The sequence below is a fragment of the Triturus cristatus genome, chromosome 2_1 (assembly GCF_964204655.1).
Source record: "Triturus cristatus chromosome 2_1, aTriCri1.1, whole genome shotgun sequence".
Lineage (NCBI taxonomy): Eukaryota > Metazoa > Chordata > Amphibia > Caudata > Salamandridae > Triturus > Triturus cristatus.
Window position 1 is genome coordinate 320,748,539 of NC_140581.1, and position 18,022 is coordinate 320,766,560.

At 47.0% G+C, this 18,022-nt stretch overlaps 1 protein-coding gene across 1 annotated transcript in view; it reads right to left on the reverse strand.

Moving 5' to 3' along the window:
* Positions 1-406: 406 nt before the first annotated feature.
* LOC146864154 (cytochrome P450 26A1-like) overlaps positions 407-18,022 on the reverse strand; it is a 35,456-nt gene continuing 17,840 nt past the window's right edge. The window contains exon 6 of the mRNA XM_085638696.1: positions 407-682. Within this exon, the coding sequence (XP_085494822.1) occupies positions 407-682 (276 nt within the window). The remainder of the gene's footprint in view (positions 683-18,022) is intronic.

The window sequence follows — 18,022 nt, forward strand, 5'->3', positions numbered from 1 at the left end:
GGACAGACCGAATCACCCCCGGCCCCCTCCTGTCATGGGGCTCGATTATCAGTGCGCCGCGGGCATTCCTCCGTCGCCCAGGTCCAGGCTTCCGCTGGATTGTCGAAGAAAAAGGTCTTATTGTCGAACACCACCCGCAGGCGCGCCGGGAAGAGAAGATGATATTGGATATTGAGTGCCCTCAGCTTGTGTTTCACATCCTCAAAAGAGCGACGCTGACCCTGAACCTCGCAGGTATAGTCTGGGAAGATCATGATGATGCGGTTTTCGTACAGGAGTTTTCCCTGTTTGCGGGCTTCCGACAGGATGGCGTCCCGGTCTTTGAAGTTCAGGACTTGCATTATGATAGGCCGGGGGGCCCCACCCGGGGGAGGCCTCGGGGCCAGGGACCGATGGGCCCGTTCAATCACGAACCAGGGGGAGAGCGAACCTTTGGGAACCCACGATCTGAACCATTCTCGAGGAAGTCCACCGTACAGCCCTGCTCCGCCCCCTCCGGGAATCTCACCAGGCGAAGGTTGTTACGCCGGGACCTGTTCTCCGCATCTTCTGCCCGGCGGTGCAGCTCCTGAGCTTGGGATTGAAGACGAGTAACCTGCCCCTTGAGTTGCTGGACGTCATCTTCAACGGTGGAGATACGAGATTCGGTTTCCTTGATCCGGGCGTTGGCGTTACGGAGGTCCTGCCGGATAAGGGTCACGTCCACACACACCTCAGCGATCTTCCCCTCCACCGAAGTTTGCGACCCCAAGCACCCCGCCGCTCGATTCTGCGGCCGAATTGGGGTCGCAGGACCGCCCGGGCCCACAGGCTTGAGATCGGGGTCTTGTCCACTCGAAGATCAGCCGTGCACCCTCTGAGCGGGAGAGATCAAGCCAGGCAACGCGGGGAACCACACAGGGCCAGCCCCCCTCCAGCAGTGGCGGCCTGTGCATGTGGGGGGCCCCAATTCCACTGTCCCGGACCCCACCGCCACCAGGACCCAGCCACCGCAGCACGGGACTCACCCCAGTTCACCAGGCACCAACAGAGCCTCACTAAGCTCCAACGCTGATCGCTGTTGCTCCCGTCGCCCGATACGGCAGCCGCTCCACCTGGCAGGTCCCAAATAGAAGCAGTCGCGGGTAGGCCCGAGGACTCCAGATGTCACCCCCGCCCGTCACCAAGAGCAGCACCCACCACCTCCTTCCGGCATGCCAGGCACTGGAGATTGCAAACACTCCAGCAGGGGAGGAGAGATAGGAGGGAGACAGGGGGCCGCCCACACCGCGGGCCCGCACAGCTCCTGCCGCTCGATATGGCGGCCGCCTCCATGAACACCCCGCAGATGGTGTAAAGGGCAGGAATGCTTCAGGCGCCTCCCCGGCGCCGCACACCGCGGCAGAGCTCTGGGCCCACAAGAATCTCAGCAATGCGCCCGGGAGGCGGCGCAGGTCAGCCTCCCCTCCCGGGACCGCCCAGCAACACATGTAGAGCAGCCGCACCATCAACAGTAGGGGGGTTGGACTGCCTGGACACTTAGGGAGACAGGGGGCCGCCCACACCGCGGGCCTGCACAGCTCCTGCCGCCCGATATGGCAGCCGCCTCCACGAACGCCCCACAAATGGTGCAGAGAGCAGGAGAGCCTTAGGCACCTTGGAGCCGTCGGACTCCGAGGCCTCAAGCAGTCACGCCACTCCCCGGCAGTCAGGAGCCGGTCGCCGTCAGTCCCCAGCCCCCACCGCCCGAATTGGCGGCCAATATCGCGGTCACACTGCCGGGGCACCAGGGAACGGCGACGGGTATTGCCGGGAATGCAGTCAGAAGGCAGCTCCACGTCAGATTCGTCTTTCCCATCACCAGCGGACAAAATACAGCCTCCGCTGCCGCCCGTGCCGGAGCGCAGCAGGCGATGCGGAGAGAAGGTCACGGGCGGCGCCTCAGGTCCGGCAGCACAGCTCTGGACACTCCGATCCCTCGGGGGGCCTCTACGCTCCTCCAAGCACCCAGCCAGGAGACAAGGCAGCGAAGTTCGTAGCCCGCAGGCAAGGCAGCTCAGGACGCAGAGGCCGCCATGTTGGGAGCAAGCGCCGGCCGGCCACTCAGACGCGAGCGTGGCGGTGGCCTACGGGGGGATTTGCCAGCCAGGGACTCAGCTAGCGGTGCGGCGCTGGAACGGCGGCAGGTAACGGGGCCGGATGGCCAACTAGATGGGCGGATTGCGTGCGGATAGTGGAGGGGTCCGGGAACACTCTCAGGGTGCGTCCACCATCTTGGCTCGCCAAGCAACGCCTCTGCTGCGCAAATGTTAATCCGTCTGGGCAAGGTTTCCTTCCTTTGGCTGCAGTCGGGTTTGAGGTACCCATCAGCTAAGATGGTGGCTCTCCAAAAGGTTGCTAGAACATGAAATACTTTGAAAAACAAGAGACAATAGGCGTTGTCTAAACAGGAAAGTTAAAAAAGGTTTCCCTTTGGTCAAGATCTATCTCATGCCATTCATGCCTCCAAGACACTCAATTCACCAGCACACTTCATTTCTCACTCTGAATGTATCAAAGCTCTTATACAACACCAAATTTTACAAAATATATATGTGTTTTAATCCATAAAAACCTGTCTATTGGTACAATTTATATCACCACAGTATATTAAAAACACTTTAAAACGACATACCACAACAGACACAAATCTCAATAATTACAATATCCCTAAAGGAGAATGAACACAGACAATGAACTTTGTCATGTAGATGTTGTTGGACTTGGCCCTTTTTGCAGGGTCATCCCTGAACTTTTTGCCTTCCTCCTATATTTTTCTGACCTGTTGTTGGCTGTTTTATGACTCTGGGCACTTTACCACTGCTGATCAGTGCTAAAGTGCATATGCTCTCCCTATTGTAAATTGATGATGGATTAGTGATTCCATGATTGGCTGGTTTGGTTTACCTGTCAGACCCTAGTACAGTGTACCAGGAGTAACTAGGGCTGGTAATCCAAATGCTGCTGGTGGGCTTGCAGCACTGGTTGTGCAACCCACAGAAGCAGCCTGTTAAAGTGTGTTTATTTCTTGCCATTGCAGAGCCTGTGTGCAGTCTGGTTCTGTCATGCTGACTGGGCAAGTGCACCCACTTGCCAGTCCCTAAACCTTCCCTTTTCTTCATATCAGACACCCCTATGGTAGGCCCAAGGGCAGGGTGCATTGTAAGTATAAGGTAGGACATGCCCTGGTGTGTGTGGCATGTTCTAATAGTGAATTACAGCCATTTTCGTTTTTCACTATTGCAAGGCTACCTGTTCTCCATAGGCCAGAATGGGCAGCTTGATTATTACGTCTTATGATCCTAACTGACTCAGGGAACATAGTGGGAATTCGAATTTAGTATGCTTGAACTCAGAATGATAAAATACATCTTTTAGTGAAGTTGGTTTTACCATTCTGTGTTTGAAAATACCACTTTTAGAAAGTATGTATTTTCGTGTCTAATCATCCAAACCTGACTCTGCTAGGCTGTGTATTCCTTGTCTGGAGTTTGAGTGACAAGGGCTGGGGAAATTCCAGGAGACAGGGTGCAGGGCTGAATAAAGATATCCGCATCTAGATGGGTGGGAGGAGTTGCACCTAGGACCTGAATAGGGCTGTGCCTTCCCTCTGCAATGCTGGCTCCACCTCCTGTGGTGTGTCTGATGTCTCTGCCCTGCACTCTGAAAGGAAAGAAGGAGTCTTGTCAACAAAGTGCTCCAGGACTGACCAGAACTGGTTTGGACTCGTCAAAGGCCTCTCTGCCTTCAGAGAACAAAGAGAAACTTAGTATAAATATTGAGACCCAAACCCAAGAACTTTAGATCACTTTTGGACAACAAGAAGAAACCTTTGCTGAGGAGAGGAACCAGAAGAAACTGAGGAGAGACTATCCCTAAGCTGAAGTGTTGTTTGGGGGATTGGCCTGCAGTGGTTGCCTGACTGCCAAAGAAAGGAGAAAGGAACTTTGGGTGCTTTATTTCAACTTGTAAAAGATCTCCAAGGGCTTGAGAGAAGAGCTTGCCTCCTGCTGAAGTCTCAGGGACAACAGACTTCAACTCCCAGCTCCCCAAGAGTTCTTTGGAAGTGCCTGCAGTTGTTTGGGCCTTCTGAGTGACTGCGTGTCGCAAGGAGCCGGTAGCGTCTCGCAACGAAGAAGTGTGTCGCCGTCGCAGCCGCCGCATCAAGGATGTCGCCGCTGTAGCTGTCGCATTGCACCGCATCACGAGAAGAGTCTCGCAACGAAGAAGAAGCGTGTCGCCGTCGCAGCCGCATCACGGAACAAGGGTGTCGCCGCTGTAGCTGTCGCATTGCACCGCAGAAGCGCCTCGCATCCACGGATAAGCATGCCACCGTCGGAGCCGTTGTCGTCGCATCACTGAACAAGGGTGTCGCCGCTGCAGCTGTCGCATCGAGCAGAAGCGTCTCGCGTCGTCGGAGAAGAGTGTCGCTGCCAAAGCCGCTGTTGTCGCATCACGGAACAAGGGTGTCGCCGCTGCAGCATCGAGTTGAGACTTCTCGCAACATCGGAGAAGCGTGCCGCATCAAGAAGAAGACGACATCTTTATTTCTTTGCACCAAAATCTCATCGCATTACGGCGTTGCTCGCCGAATCGCCCCGGAAGCACAGTAAGGAATCAACGCATCACCATTGTTGCAACACTTTCGTTGCCCTGCGTGTCGCATCCAAAGTTACATTAACTCAAAGTGTTGCATTTTAAGATCTAAAAAGAACTAAGCCAATTCTACCATTTTAAAGTAACAGTATTGGAGATTTTTATTGTTTATGGTCTTGTGATAAATCTATATAAAGAGTACTTATTTTTTATATAAAACTTGTATGGTGTCCATCTGTAGTGTTGCCACTTGATTACTCTATGTATTCACAAATGCTTTACACACTGCCTCTGAGATAAGCCTGTCTGCTCGTGCCAAGCTACCAAGGGGGTGAGCAAGGGTTATTTTAGGAGTGTACCCCCTTACCCTGACTAGAGGCAAGGGTCTCTATTTGTCACAAGTGCCTACCTGTGCCAACTAGAGACCCCCAAATCTAATATTGGTGGTCAGTGGTGAGGGTTCTGGACTTGCATTTGTGACTCATGTACAGTGATTGGTGAACACTACTAGTGAGTGCAGACCAAAAAGCAACCACATACTGTTTTTCTGTTTTCTGCTGTCCTCCTGAAAGTATTTTTGATACTAGGACTCTGGTTAGTTGTTGCAAAATGGAACTCGACTTCTGGCACATGTTTGTCTACACAATGAAGGAGCTACGTGTGTTTTGCAAGGAAAGAGGGCTGCCTGTGAAGAGAAGGTCCAGGGAGGATCTAGAGGCATCCCTATTTCGGTATGAGTTACCCAGCTGGAAGGCAACACTACCAGTGGAGTCTGAAAAGGAGGAATTCCCTGAAAATTCGTGAGAAACCAAAAAAGATAGCTGGCTTCTGGATTATGAGCAGAGGCTGAGAGAAATTGACGAAGAGCTGAGAGAGATTGAGGAGGCTTAGAGGGCATTAGCCCAAGAAGAAGAAATTTAGGCAGTTCAGAAAGTGAGCTTTGCTGAGTTGGCGGTGGAGTCCAGCTCAGATGGTGGCAGCAACATTGAGTTATCCAGTGCTGAGGGAGTAGTACACACACCCAGAGATGTGGCACCTGACTTGAAGGAGGGGGTTAACATACACCAGGAGGTTCAAGGACATGAGGTAGCTTCAGTAGTGCGCAGTGTCCCTGAGGAGAATGGGGAAACTGACGCAGGGGTTCATGGTCCTAGTGGTGGGCAGGACACTCGACTGACTCTAGATGAGAGGTGCAGGGAGAGGGGTTCCCCCATGGTTGAGGTCATGGTGTGTGAGTGTGAAGACCGCCCAGAAGAGTGTGGGTTGAGTGACAGAGACAGTCAGATACTGTCTTGCCAATCTCAGGAGAGGGGCGTGGAGTACGTGTGCAAGGTACTGGATGGTGAGGTGAAGGATAGTTTGGTTAACCCTTGTAGGGGGCTGTGTGATCCAATTGTGGGAGAGCATATTCTAAGTCCCTGTTTTCTAGAGCTATGCTAACACCTGTTGGAGAGTGAGTTCTCTGACCGCAGGGAGCTCACATTGGAGGCAGACCTTTTGGTGCATTCCAGAGGGTCTGGAGAGGCATCAGGGAGTGATCCCAAGAAAAGCGGTTCAGGTATCTTCCAACCCAGAGTGGGGGAAGAGGTTCAGTGTAGCCCAGCTAGGGCCCAGTGTAGTGGGAGGGGTGTAGGGACTCACGTCCTATCTAAGTGGAGAAGGAGTGAATATGGGGCTGCATGTCCCAAGGTGCCCGAAACCCAGTCTCAGAGCCTGGATGGTTCTTTAAGGGAACACCAGGTGGGGAGCCTAGTCTGTTCTGAGGGGATGCCCGTTGTGTAGGATCCCCTAGTGTATAGTGAACTGGGAGTGTCTGTAAGCAGGTCTCCATCAGTTCTGGTGTCTGGCAGTGCCACTCCTAATTGGAGGGTGCAGAAGTCCAGACTGAGGGGTGAGAGGGGGAAAGAGTCCCCAGTGGAGGAACCAGTGGGTCAGGGGCCAGCCAGAAGGGCTGAGTCACCAGTGAATGACCATGGTGACACCACTTCTGTCCTGGGGGATCTTCGCGCACTGTCAGATGGACAGGAGTCGGTAGATCTGCGCCAGGCAGACTATCACACAACACATGAGTTATGTGTTACCCTCGGGGGGCATGCGTGCTCCCCAGGAAATCCTGGTGCACCGGGCGAGTGTTCAACCACATGGGATGGTCCCTGGGTTGGGAAGCCAGGTTCAGGTGTTGACTGACCTGGAGGAAGGGGCAAGTGTAATCAGTGTCCTGACCGATATAGCTTATAGGTGTACCACTCCAGGTGGGAGGGTACAGCACTCTGGAAGGGGGTGCAGAGGGAGGGAGTCCTCGCCTCTGACCCCGGTGCAGCCTGAGGGTTTAGACCCAAAGTTGGAGAGCCAGGTTCAGGTGTTGTCTCACCTGGAAGGAGGGACTACTGCAAACAGTTTCCTGACCGGTTGGTCTTATAGGTATACCACCCCAGGAGGGAGGGTGTCCTCGCCTATGACCCCAGTTCAACTGGAGGGTTTATACCCTAGATTGGAGGACAAGGTTCAGGGTGCCCCCCTGACCTGGATGCCCAGTTGCAGGATAGAACCCCTGAACTGGTGGGCGAATTGAGCAGGACATCTGCCACAGGTGCCCTGGCAATTCTGGAAGGGGGTACCACTCCAGGTGGGAGGGTATAGAGCCCCAACAAGGAGGAGGAGGACCGGGTGTGGGAAAGCCCACCCCAGTCTCCTGTCCAGACGCTGGGTACAGGCCTGTGGCTGGTGGGTCAGTGCCATGATGTCATACCTGACCTGACAGGAGGGAGAGTGGACAAAGGGTGCCAAGCACCTGGGGCTACCGCCCCCGCTCTCTGACTCCACAGAGGTTTGAGAGCCCTGAGAGGCATAAGGCCTGGGTCTCATCACTGACTGCTGTCAGTGGCCACAGTGGCTTGCTGTCTGTTTGTTGGGACACACCTGTGAGCAAGCTAAGGTTAGGTGCTGCACAGGTGATGTCCACAGGTGAGGAGAAGCGTTCCCCTTGGATAAGCTTGGTGAGCCCTGAGAGTATAGACTGAGAGATCCAAAAAGGTTCATATTGGTGTAGAACTGGAATATGCCCCTGCAGTTGCGGGCCAGGTCCAGGTTCTATCGCCCAAAGCAGGGAAGCCCATCAAGGTAGTGATTGGTCTACCCTGCGTTTTGGCTGGAAGGGGGTTGTGTTGGACTTGGCCCTTTTTGCAGGGTCATCCCTGAACTTTTCGCCTTCATCCTATATTTTTTCTGACCTGTTGTTGGCTGTTTTATGACTCTGGGCACTTTACCACTGCTGATCAGTGCTAAAGTGCATATGCTCTCTCTATTGTAAATTGATGATGGATTAGTGATTCAATGATTGTTTGGTTTGGTTTATCTGTCAGACCCTAGTACAGTACACCAGGAGTGCCCAGGGCTGGTAATCCAAATGCTGCTGGTGGGCTTGCAGCACTGTTTGTGCCACCCACAGAAGCAGCCTGTTAAAGTGTGTCTATGGCTTGCCATTGCAGAGCCTGCGTGCAGTCTGGTACTGTCATGCTGACTGGGCAAGTGCACCCACTTGCCAGTCCCTAAACCTTCCCTTTTCTTCATATCAGACACCCCTATGGTAGGCCCAAGGGCAGGGTGCATGGTAAGTATAAGGTAGGACATGCCCTGGTGTGTGTGGCATGTTCTAATAGTGAATTACAGCCATTTTCGTTTTTCACTATTGCAAGGCTACCTGTTCTCCATAGGCCAGAATGGGCAGTTTGATTATTACATCTTATGATCCTAACTGACGCAGGGAACATGGTGGGAATTCAAATTTAGTATGTCTGCTCTCAGAATGATAAAATACATCTTTTAGTGAAGTTTGTTTTACCATTCTGTGTTTGAAAATACCACTTTTAGAAAGTAGGTATTTTCTTGTCTAACCATCCAAACCTGCCTCTGCTAGGCTGTGTATTCCTTGTCTGGAGTTTGAGTGACAGGGGCTGGGTAAATTCCAGGAGACAGGGTGAGTCAGCACAGGGCTCAATAGAGAGATCTGCATCTAGATGGGTGGGAGGAGTTGCACCTGGAACCTGAATAGGGCTGTGCCTTCCCTCCACAATGCTGACTCCACCTCCTGTGGTGCGTCTGATGCCTCTGCCCTGCACTCTGAAAGGAAAGAAGGAGTCTTGTCAACAAAGTGCTCCAGTACTGACCAGAACTGGTTTGGACTAGGCAAAGGCCTCTCTGCCTTCAGAGAACAAAGAGAAACTCAGTATAAATATTGGGACCCAAACCCAAGAACTTTAGATCACTTGTGGACAACAAGAAAAAACCTTTGCTGAGGAGGGGAACCAGAAGAATCTGAGGAGAGACTATCCCTAAGCTGAAGTGCTGCTTGGGGGATTGGCCTGCAGTGGTTGCCTGACTACCAAAGAAAAGAGAAAGGAACTTTGGGTGCTTTATTTCAACTTGTAAAAGATCTCCAAGGGCTTGAGAGAAGAGCTTGCCTCCTGCTGAAGTCTCAGGGACAACAGACTTCAACCCCCAGCTCTTCAAGAGTTCTTTGGAAGTGCCTGCAGTTGTTTGTGCCTTTGATGAACTGTGTGTCGCAAGTAGCTGGAAGCGTCTCGCAATGAAGAAGAAGCGTGTTGCAGCCTCTGCCGTCGCATCGAGGATGTTGCCGCTGCAGCTGTCGCATTGCACTGCATCACGAGAAGCATCTCGCAACGAAGAAGAAGCGTGTCACAGCCGCTGCCGTTGCATCATGGAACAAGGGTGTCACTGCTGTAGCTGTCGCATTGCACCGCAGAAGCGCCTCGCATCCACGGAGAAGCGTTCCACCGTCGGAGCCGCTGTCGTCGCATCACTGAACAAGGGTGTCGCCGCTGCAGATGTCGCATCGAGCGGAAGCGTCTCGCATCGTCGGAGAAGAGTGTTGGGCCAAAGCCGCTGTCGTCGCATCACGGAACAAGGGTGTCGCGCTGAGCTGACGCATCGAGTCCAGACTTCTCGAAACATCGGAGAAGTGTGCCGCAGCAAGAAGAAGGCGACAACTTTATTTCTTTGCACCAAAATGTCATCGCATCACGGCGTAGCTCGCCGTATCTCCCCGGAAGCGCAGTAAGGAATCAATGCATCACCATCGTTGCTACACTTTCATTGCCCTGTGTGTCGCATCCAAAGGTACATTGACTCAAAGTGTCTCATTTTAAGATCCAAAAAGAACTAAGCCAATTCTACCATTTTAGAGTAACAGTATTGTGGATTTTTGTCATTTATGGTCTTGTGATAAATCTGTATAAAGAATACTTATTTTTTATATAAAACTTGTGTGGTGTTCCTCTGTAGTGTTGTCATTTGATTACTGTATGCGTTCACAATTGCTTTACACACTGCCTCTGAGATAAGTCTGTCTGCTTGTGCCAAGCTACCAAGGGGGTGAGCAGGGGTTATTTTAGAAGTGTACCCCCTTACCCTGACTAGAGGCAAGGGTCCCTATGTGTCACAAGTGCCTACCTGTGCCAACCAGAGACTCCCAAATCTAACAGATGTTAATTTGGATCCCTTATAAACAGCAGAGGGCATGGGTCTAGATTCCCTGTCGCTATTTGGCTGCTGAATTGTCCAAATTTAACAAGACATGGCTATGCGTCGACGCGTTTCAGTGGTGCATTCTCAATAGGACCACCTTCATCAGGACACGTAAAGATATTTTCACCTTAAAATGGCTTTAATCTCACCTAATATGAGATAAAAAACAAGAATGACGATCTTTTAAATACATTTCCTCATTGCAAATAGTCCTAAACATAACATGTAGTCTCATCTGGTACGCGTGAGAGATAAAAACAATAATCTTATTATAACATTTCATCCTAACCAATAGTTCACATATATATCCATTTACAACGTTATAATGTACATGCATTTTAATTTGTATGTATTATGTTTTTTTTTTTAAACTGCACCAAATCCTACTTCTATGTATAAGTGCTCCAATCATTCCACACTTAGGTTATCAGTGCTTTACACGTCTATCAGACTGCTCACATATATCACACATAGCTACAATCTTTTACTCACCGGTGCATTTGCACTTTAGTGAGGCTCCCAACGTATTGTGGAAAACGTGATCCGGCTACTAGGATATTCTAAAATTATTAAGAATGACTTATTAGAGAGATAGTTTCTTATATTGTCATTGGTCAGAAATGTCAAGATGCTTATACATACTTTGATTCAAAGAAGACCATCCGCGATATCAAAGCGACCTCCTCTTCGCTTCAAAGGCGATGTAGTTTTGATCCCTATAGGGTAAATATCAAAATTAATATGTCATGTCTCTGTAACTTATTAAATGCCTCACCTAAAAATTTATAGTAGAGTGTAAAAGTCGGAGTCTGTCTCGTTTTGACTTCCCCGTAGGCTTTCTTTGAGGTTAAAACCTTCCTAGTTTCAGAGGCTTTGAAAAACATTTTAATTGTTTCAAACTAATACTTTAGATTGTCTATTTAAGATGGAATTCACAAATCTAAATGTATATTTCTCACCGTTTACTTATCAGAGGAGAGTTCCAACAATCACGTCCTTCTGATATCGGGGTGGCGTTATTCGTGGCTAAATAAACACAAAAGGAAACAATATGTAGGTAATATCTGTCATAGATATACCTCTCCTCGTAATTCTATCTCTCCTGTCTAGGGCTATATTTGTCTCCCTTATGCATTAATCATCTATATTTCATCACAATTCTCGGCCCCCCGAGGCCACCTTACGACTACTTAGCTAGAACATATAAAATAGGTAATATACCAGATTCTGTCATAGCAGGGCGCTCAGGGTATCTTTTTACACCTCTCCCTAGTTTGCCATATGACAGATGCTTTACTAAGGTTCTCATGTAGTCTCTTACCCTCTGTGATGGCTGCTTCAGGACAGACTTCCACCCCGCGGATTCAGCAGAACTTCCAATCAATTGTGGTTTCTGCTCACCTTCCTTGCTGCGCAAATGTTAATCCGTCTGGGCAAGGTTTCCTTCCTTTGGCTGCAGTCAGGTTTGAGGTACCCATAAGCTCCGATGGAGGCTCGCCAAAATGTTGCTAGAACATGAAATACTTTGAAAAACAAGAGACAATAGGCGTTGTCTAAACCAGAACAGTTTTTTTAAACAATGCAGCCGGGAGAACAGATACAGGCATAGGGTCTGAGGACTGTCTCAACTTATAATCGATCTGAGAAGTGTTTCTATACATTCATTCAATTCCATAAATGGCTCAGGCGAGTTGCTGCCTTTGGAGTTGTAAATTAATTTATTCAAGGGTGAATCCAGGTGGTCTTTAACCCTGCATGGACACAATATAGGCTGTAGATAACGTGTCCAGATGTCATGCATAGAGAGAGAATGATCACTGCATGTGCTGTTTATGCTGTGTGCTGATTGGCTATATGCTCCTACCTTATGTGAGATATGACTTTATGGTGTTTTGAGAGCCAGCATACTCCTCTGCCATGTGTGCTTTCCTGGGGACAATCTCCCTGGACCATTGTGGTGTAGCTGCACCTATGTGTGAGATTGAGCTGGGATTTCCTCCTCGTGTGTTTATCTGCCGATTACGTGTCGCCCCACCTGTGACCTGTCAATCAGTGACCTCAGGCCTAGGTCTCAGAGCCTGCCTGACTACGTATTTCTGAGTCAGGGTTGATGTGGAGTTCTCAACGGGCGAATTTGTTACAAGAGTTGCGATTTCATTACTATACATAAATGTATCGTTCTTCATATTGACATCGACTTTCTCAATATTAACAGTAGCTTACGTAGTGCCCGTCTATCAGACTGATATTTAAGAATGCGTAGCACCATGCTTGCTGCTGCATTTTGGAAATCCTGGAGTTTGATTAGATGTTACTGCTGTATGTTCAGGTAGAGACTGTTACAATAGTCAGGTTTAGACATGACAAAAGCCGTCACAACAGTTTTCTGTAGTGTCTCGGATAGATAAGGGAGAATTTTCTTTACTGTTCTGATAGTGTAGAACAAAGAGGAAATTATAGTATTAACTTGCTTAACTTGGTGACTGTATGTCAGTATACGGCCTACAAAAATTCCTAGCTGTTTTACTTTCTTGGTCGGTATCAGAAGATTACTGAACTCTTGAGGCTACCAGGACAGGGACCAGAAGGTGGTTTCTCTGTTTTTCCATCCAGATAAAAATGCCAAACCTCTTTGGCCAAATCTGCAAAATCTTTGTTGTGAGCACCTGCCATATGTTTAGGTATCTGACTGCTGAAATGTTGTCCATGCACAGTGGAACTTTGTCCTGAAACAAACTTCTTATTGTAAAGGAAGCTGCAAGCAGCTCTTCGTAAATGTTTTGACATTGAGCTTCGTTTAGAGCCGCATTGCCCCCTTTTATGACCTCTCTGCATCTTGCACCACACTCCAACTTGCTGGAATCAGACTGTGACATGATATCTGGTATTGGGCCAAAAATGGATCTGACATTCCAGGATTCTATCTGGTAGGTGCACATGAATATCGGTGAGTAAAGGAGATCTATATTCAAATATAGGGCCTCAAACTTTGAGGTTCCTTGTAATGAGCAAGGCAAGAGAAAATGACTTGAATAAGTGCAGGCAACACTCTAAAATCTGGACCAACCAGGTTAGGGAAAACCTGTCCACCCTCAATGCAGAATGAAGCACTAATGAGCAGGAAACAATCTGAAAATGAGAGACTTGAGCTGAAACTTCTGGCACTCCTATCAAAACACAAGGAATTGCCTGTCTGACTGATAGGCAGCACCTGAGAAATAAGGATCTTTCAAATTCCTTTTCACTAGTCAATCCCCTAATTGAAAGGAGTCACTCAAGCAATGGATACTTTCCATCTTGAAACGTCTGCACAGAACAATGGTGTTCAAAAATCTGTGGTTTAACATATGGTGCTAACTCTCATCTCTTTTCCTCACCAAGTAGAGTTTGCTGACAAAACCCTGTGTCTGATCCTGCACAATCTCTATTGCTTCTTTGCACAATAATTCCTTAGCTACTTCTTGCACTAAGCTTTTCTCCAGACCATTAAAAATCTATGAACAAAGAGGTCCTTGTTAGACGGGGTGAGAGAAACTTCTATTGTGTACTCCTTAACTGTTGGCAAAACTCAAGGTTATGATGCGAGCAGTACCCACTGGCTGAATGGGTATGACTGCCACAGAAAAAAACAAATGAAGATAACCGACAATTACTGGAACATGAAAGACCCATGCCTCTGTTTTCTCTACCTTGCAACGGACTCCTGCGTTGGGGGTATAAAGGGCATATAGCCTTCTTTGTCACTGCAGGGGAATGACCCCCTGTGGGAGTGTAGAAGATAGGTTTGAAAGAGCCTTGTTGGTGGAGGGGGGAACGAGCTCTGCTTCAGTACTCTCTGTAATATAAAACTTACAGATTCAACGCAGGAAAAAGGTGAGTAGCCTTTAAACAGTTTCTAGAATTCAAAATAGAAAAATCTGTGCTGAAATAGGAAGGTGAGAAGCCTCTAACCCTAAGTATTATAAAAGCCCTGAGTCTGAACTAATAACCACACAGCAAACTAAAACAAAATCCTATTCATTTCCCTATTTATTTTACAAGAAGAACACTGCCACTCCTGAACTCCTTCCAATGCCTTCAGCAATGCAATTGAAGTTGCCAAAATCAAAGGAAAGTTTAGGTTTTATGGAAAGATGTGAGCTATGGCACTGATTTGCACTCTTTTTTAGGTGGCTGTGCGCATGTGATCAGGAAAATGCTGTCACTCACAGTGCAAGACAGCAAATCCATGAAGTGGTCTTTGTATATGCCTGGGTTAGGCCCATGTAGCAATGCTGCACATTTTTCTCACATTGTCCTCTTTTTTGCACAATTACATTTTACTGTCACCTTTTGCACATATTTGCATGTATGACAATTTTGGATTAATTTCTCTGAAACTACTTTGGCTTACATATCTGGCTTTGTGCAACATTATCACGATATGCCTCGGACACTGAGTACAAGGCCTTTAAGCATGGTGTACAAATGTCGTTAAATCTTCATCCATGGGGCAACAGGGATAGCTGCATACCCATAACAACACTAATCTGCATATACCTCTCAAGGATACTTTTTATTATAAATAAAGAAGCATTTCTGGGGTTTAGGAGTGGAGACACTTCTTTGTTTTGTTTATTATTTTTTTTTTGTTTCAAAATATTTTTATTGATTTTAAAGGAGAAAATATAGAGGGTACAAGAGAAAAACATAATTGAAACAAATAGTAAATCCATAAATGAATAGATAAATGAATAAGTAAATATGAACGTAAGAGGGGGTAAAAGTTACAGAATCATTTGGGTCATAGAGTCACAAGAGGTGCAGAGGCCAATATGGGAGGTGATACGATATAGATGCTACATCATCAATCCTATAGATGCATGGATAGGTTATGCACCGAGCAGACCATTATTTAAAGCAATGCCTAGTATATGATGCATAGTTTCTGAAGCATAGACATGGGTAGGATCCATATTGTTCCGTTTACAATACAGTTTATAGTATACAAGTTCAAGTAGATGACAGGTCTCATTTAGTCGTACTTTCATAATACAATTCACTATACAAAGCTTCAGCCCCATGAGTTAATTTAGGAATGATATATGATTTGGGAGTGCTGGGTCATTATACATTTATAGATAGCACTATCTATAAAGGTGCACCAAGCAATGAGGTTTATTAGGTGAGTTACAAGATGTTACTTAGAGTGGTTAACAGCCATAAAGTTAGGTGAAATGAGCATGTCCGGGAAGCCTGATGAAAAGAGAAAGTGTGGTGAGATGGGCAAGTGTGTAGAGATCGTGTTTAAGGTGATTTATTGGTGGCGAAGTAGTTGTCTAAGGTATCCCATATGGGCCTAGAGGGTGATTTCCACAGCAATGATGGAGTGCAATATTATCTGATGTGCGAATCCCAATCGATCCAGGTATGAAAGGAAACCTTGCACATAGTTTTCCAATTATAGAGAACTATTTTGGTCGCTGAAGTTAGTCGGAAATCTAGTGAGGCGCGATCAGCCGACAATTGAGGTTGAAGTTAAGGAATCCTTTGATGAGAAAAGAGTGCTCTTTTTTATGGTGGCAATTAAATAGTTTTGATACAAGTGAGAAGATTTAATCCCAGAAGGGGGACTGTGACTTACAATGAAGGATGAGGTGAGCAAGGTCTCCCTTCTTTTCATTACAATTCCAGCAAATATAGTTTTCCAAGGTTTTAAAGAGTCAGGACGGGGTCCAGTAGGCTTTGTGCAGTAGCCAGGATTTAGTCTGTAACAGTACTGCAGAGATTTTTTGAGAGGTGACTTATTTCCATATGTTGATCCCATCTGAGTCTGTTATAGGATTCGAGGAGTTGTTTTTCCAATAATTTGTTATGCTTTTGTTCAATTTTATTGTCTTGGGGTGTAGCAGACGATAGAGGTTGGACACCTGAAGGCCGGATTTGTTGAGTTTTGAGACAAATTCAGGTAGGGATGGTACATTCTAGTGGCACTTAGATTTGGACCTGGCCATTTTGATTTTGAGAAAGTTGTAAAAGTCTAGCTGTTCTAAGTGAAATATCGATTGGAAGTCAGACAAGGATAACAGTAGTGTTCTAGAACCAAGTTGGTAAGGAAAAAAGATGCCTTCATTTATCCATGATGGCCAGTGTAGTGTTTTGCCGTCATATTGGATATTCGGGTAGTTCCAGAGGGATGCTAAATTGGAAAGTTTTATTTGTGAGGATAGTTTGTTATCAATTCTTAAAAGGGCATTTTTAGTGTTCTGGAATATGTATTTAGAAGTGGAGAGATGTTTAATGTTGGCTATAAGTAGAGTTAATGGGTGTAAGTTATCTAATATCACCTTTTCTGTCTCCAGCCAGATGGGTGTGTAGTTACCTGGGGTTTGGATCCAATATGATCCCTGTTTGACAAGAAATGCAGTTTTGTAATCTCTAAAGTTGGCCAGGTTAGCACCACCTAATGTATTGTGTAGTCTCAGTTTCTTCAGTGCTATTCTTGCTTTTGCGTCCTGCCAGTTACATCTTGAGATCAGTTTGTCTAATTTTTGGTGGAAGTCATGTGATAAGAGCAGTTCGAGCATGCTGATAATGTAATTCATTATTGGTGTGATCATCATATTTATAGTCTCTATTCTTCCCCACCAAGTAATACATTTGGGTAACCAATTATCAAAGAGGTGGTTTTTTTTAGGGTGATTTGTTTCATTGTGCTTGATGGTATCTATCAGATCCGACCCCAACTCTATTCCAAGATATTTTATATAGTCATTCTGCCAGGTAAAGCCTGAGTTACATAAAAGGTCTCTTGGGGTGTGGAGATTTAGCAGTTTCACTTCAGATTTATCTCTATTTAGCTTGTAACCTGAGAGTTCAGAGTAAAGTTCTATTGTGCACATAAGTGCTTGGATAGAGAGGCCCTTGATTTTTTGTGACTATTAAGATGCCATCCGCATAGGCTGCCAGTTTGACACACTTAGCCTTAAAATCAATACCAGTGATGTTGGGGTTCTTTTTTATGTATTATAGCATGGGTTCTAGAGGTAGGAGGAATATGGATGGGGAGAGTGGGCAACCTTGTCTCGTGCCTTTTTGAAGGCTAAGTGATTGCGGAAGGGATTCGTTGACTGAGATACGAGCAAGTTTATATCTCCTCCTAGAATAATAAGGTTGCTCTGGGGTAAACTGCCTATCTTATTAGATACTCCCTCCAAAAGTTTGTGTCATCATTATTAGGTCCGCAAATGTTTAGGACATGAAATAAGTCGTCTCCTCTGCGAAGGATTGAAATCAGTAGTCTACCGTCTTCATCTGGGCTGTAAGACTCAAGCGTAACATTGAAGTGTTTGGCGATCAGGGTAACAACTCAGTTTTTCTTATATTTTGCTAGGGGATAGGCCCCCTCTGTAAACCAGTTGTTCCTAAGAAAAGCTGTATCTTTCTCAGAGATTTTAGTTTCTTGTAGGAGAATGAGATCTCCTATTGATTTAGCCAGATAATCCAAACTTTTACGGTGTTTCATTAGGTGAGTTAAACCCTTCACGTTTAGGGAGACTATGTTAAGGTTGTCTCAGATTCTTTGCGTAGCCATATTGAAGGAGAGACGGGTATAGATATTGGATGATGACATTATTTCTGGCTTCTAATCTGTATTATCAGTGAGGATAGCAGGAGTAGACATGTATCTGGCGGGGACTCTTCTCTTAGACATCAGGATTGACATAGGCTGTTCTTCTATATTGACTCTGTGGCGTGTGTAGCAGAAGGTTTCATAAGGAAATGAGTAAGAAGAAAGTGGAGTGTATAAATTAATATAAAGAAGAACATAAGGCATAAGCAGTAACGAAACCCCAACCCTACCTGCCTGTCCCACCCCCCTCCC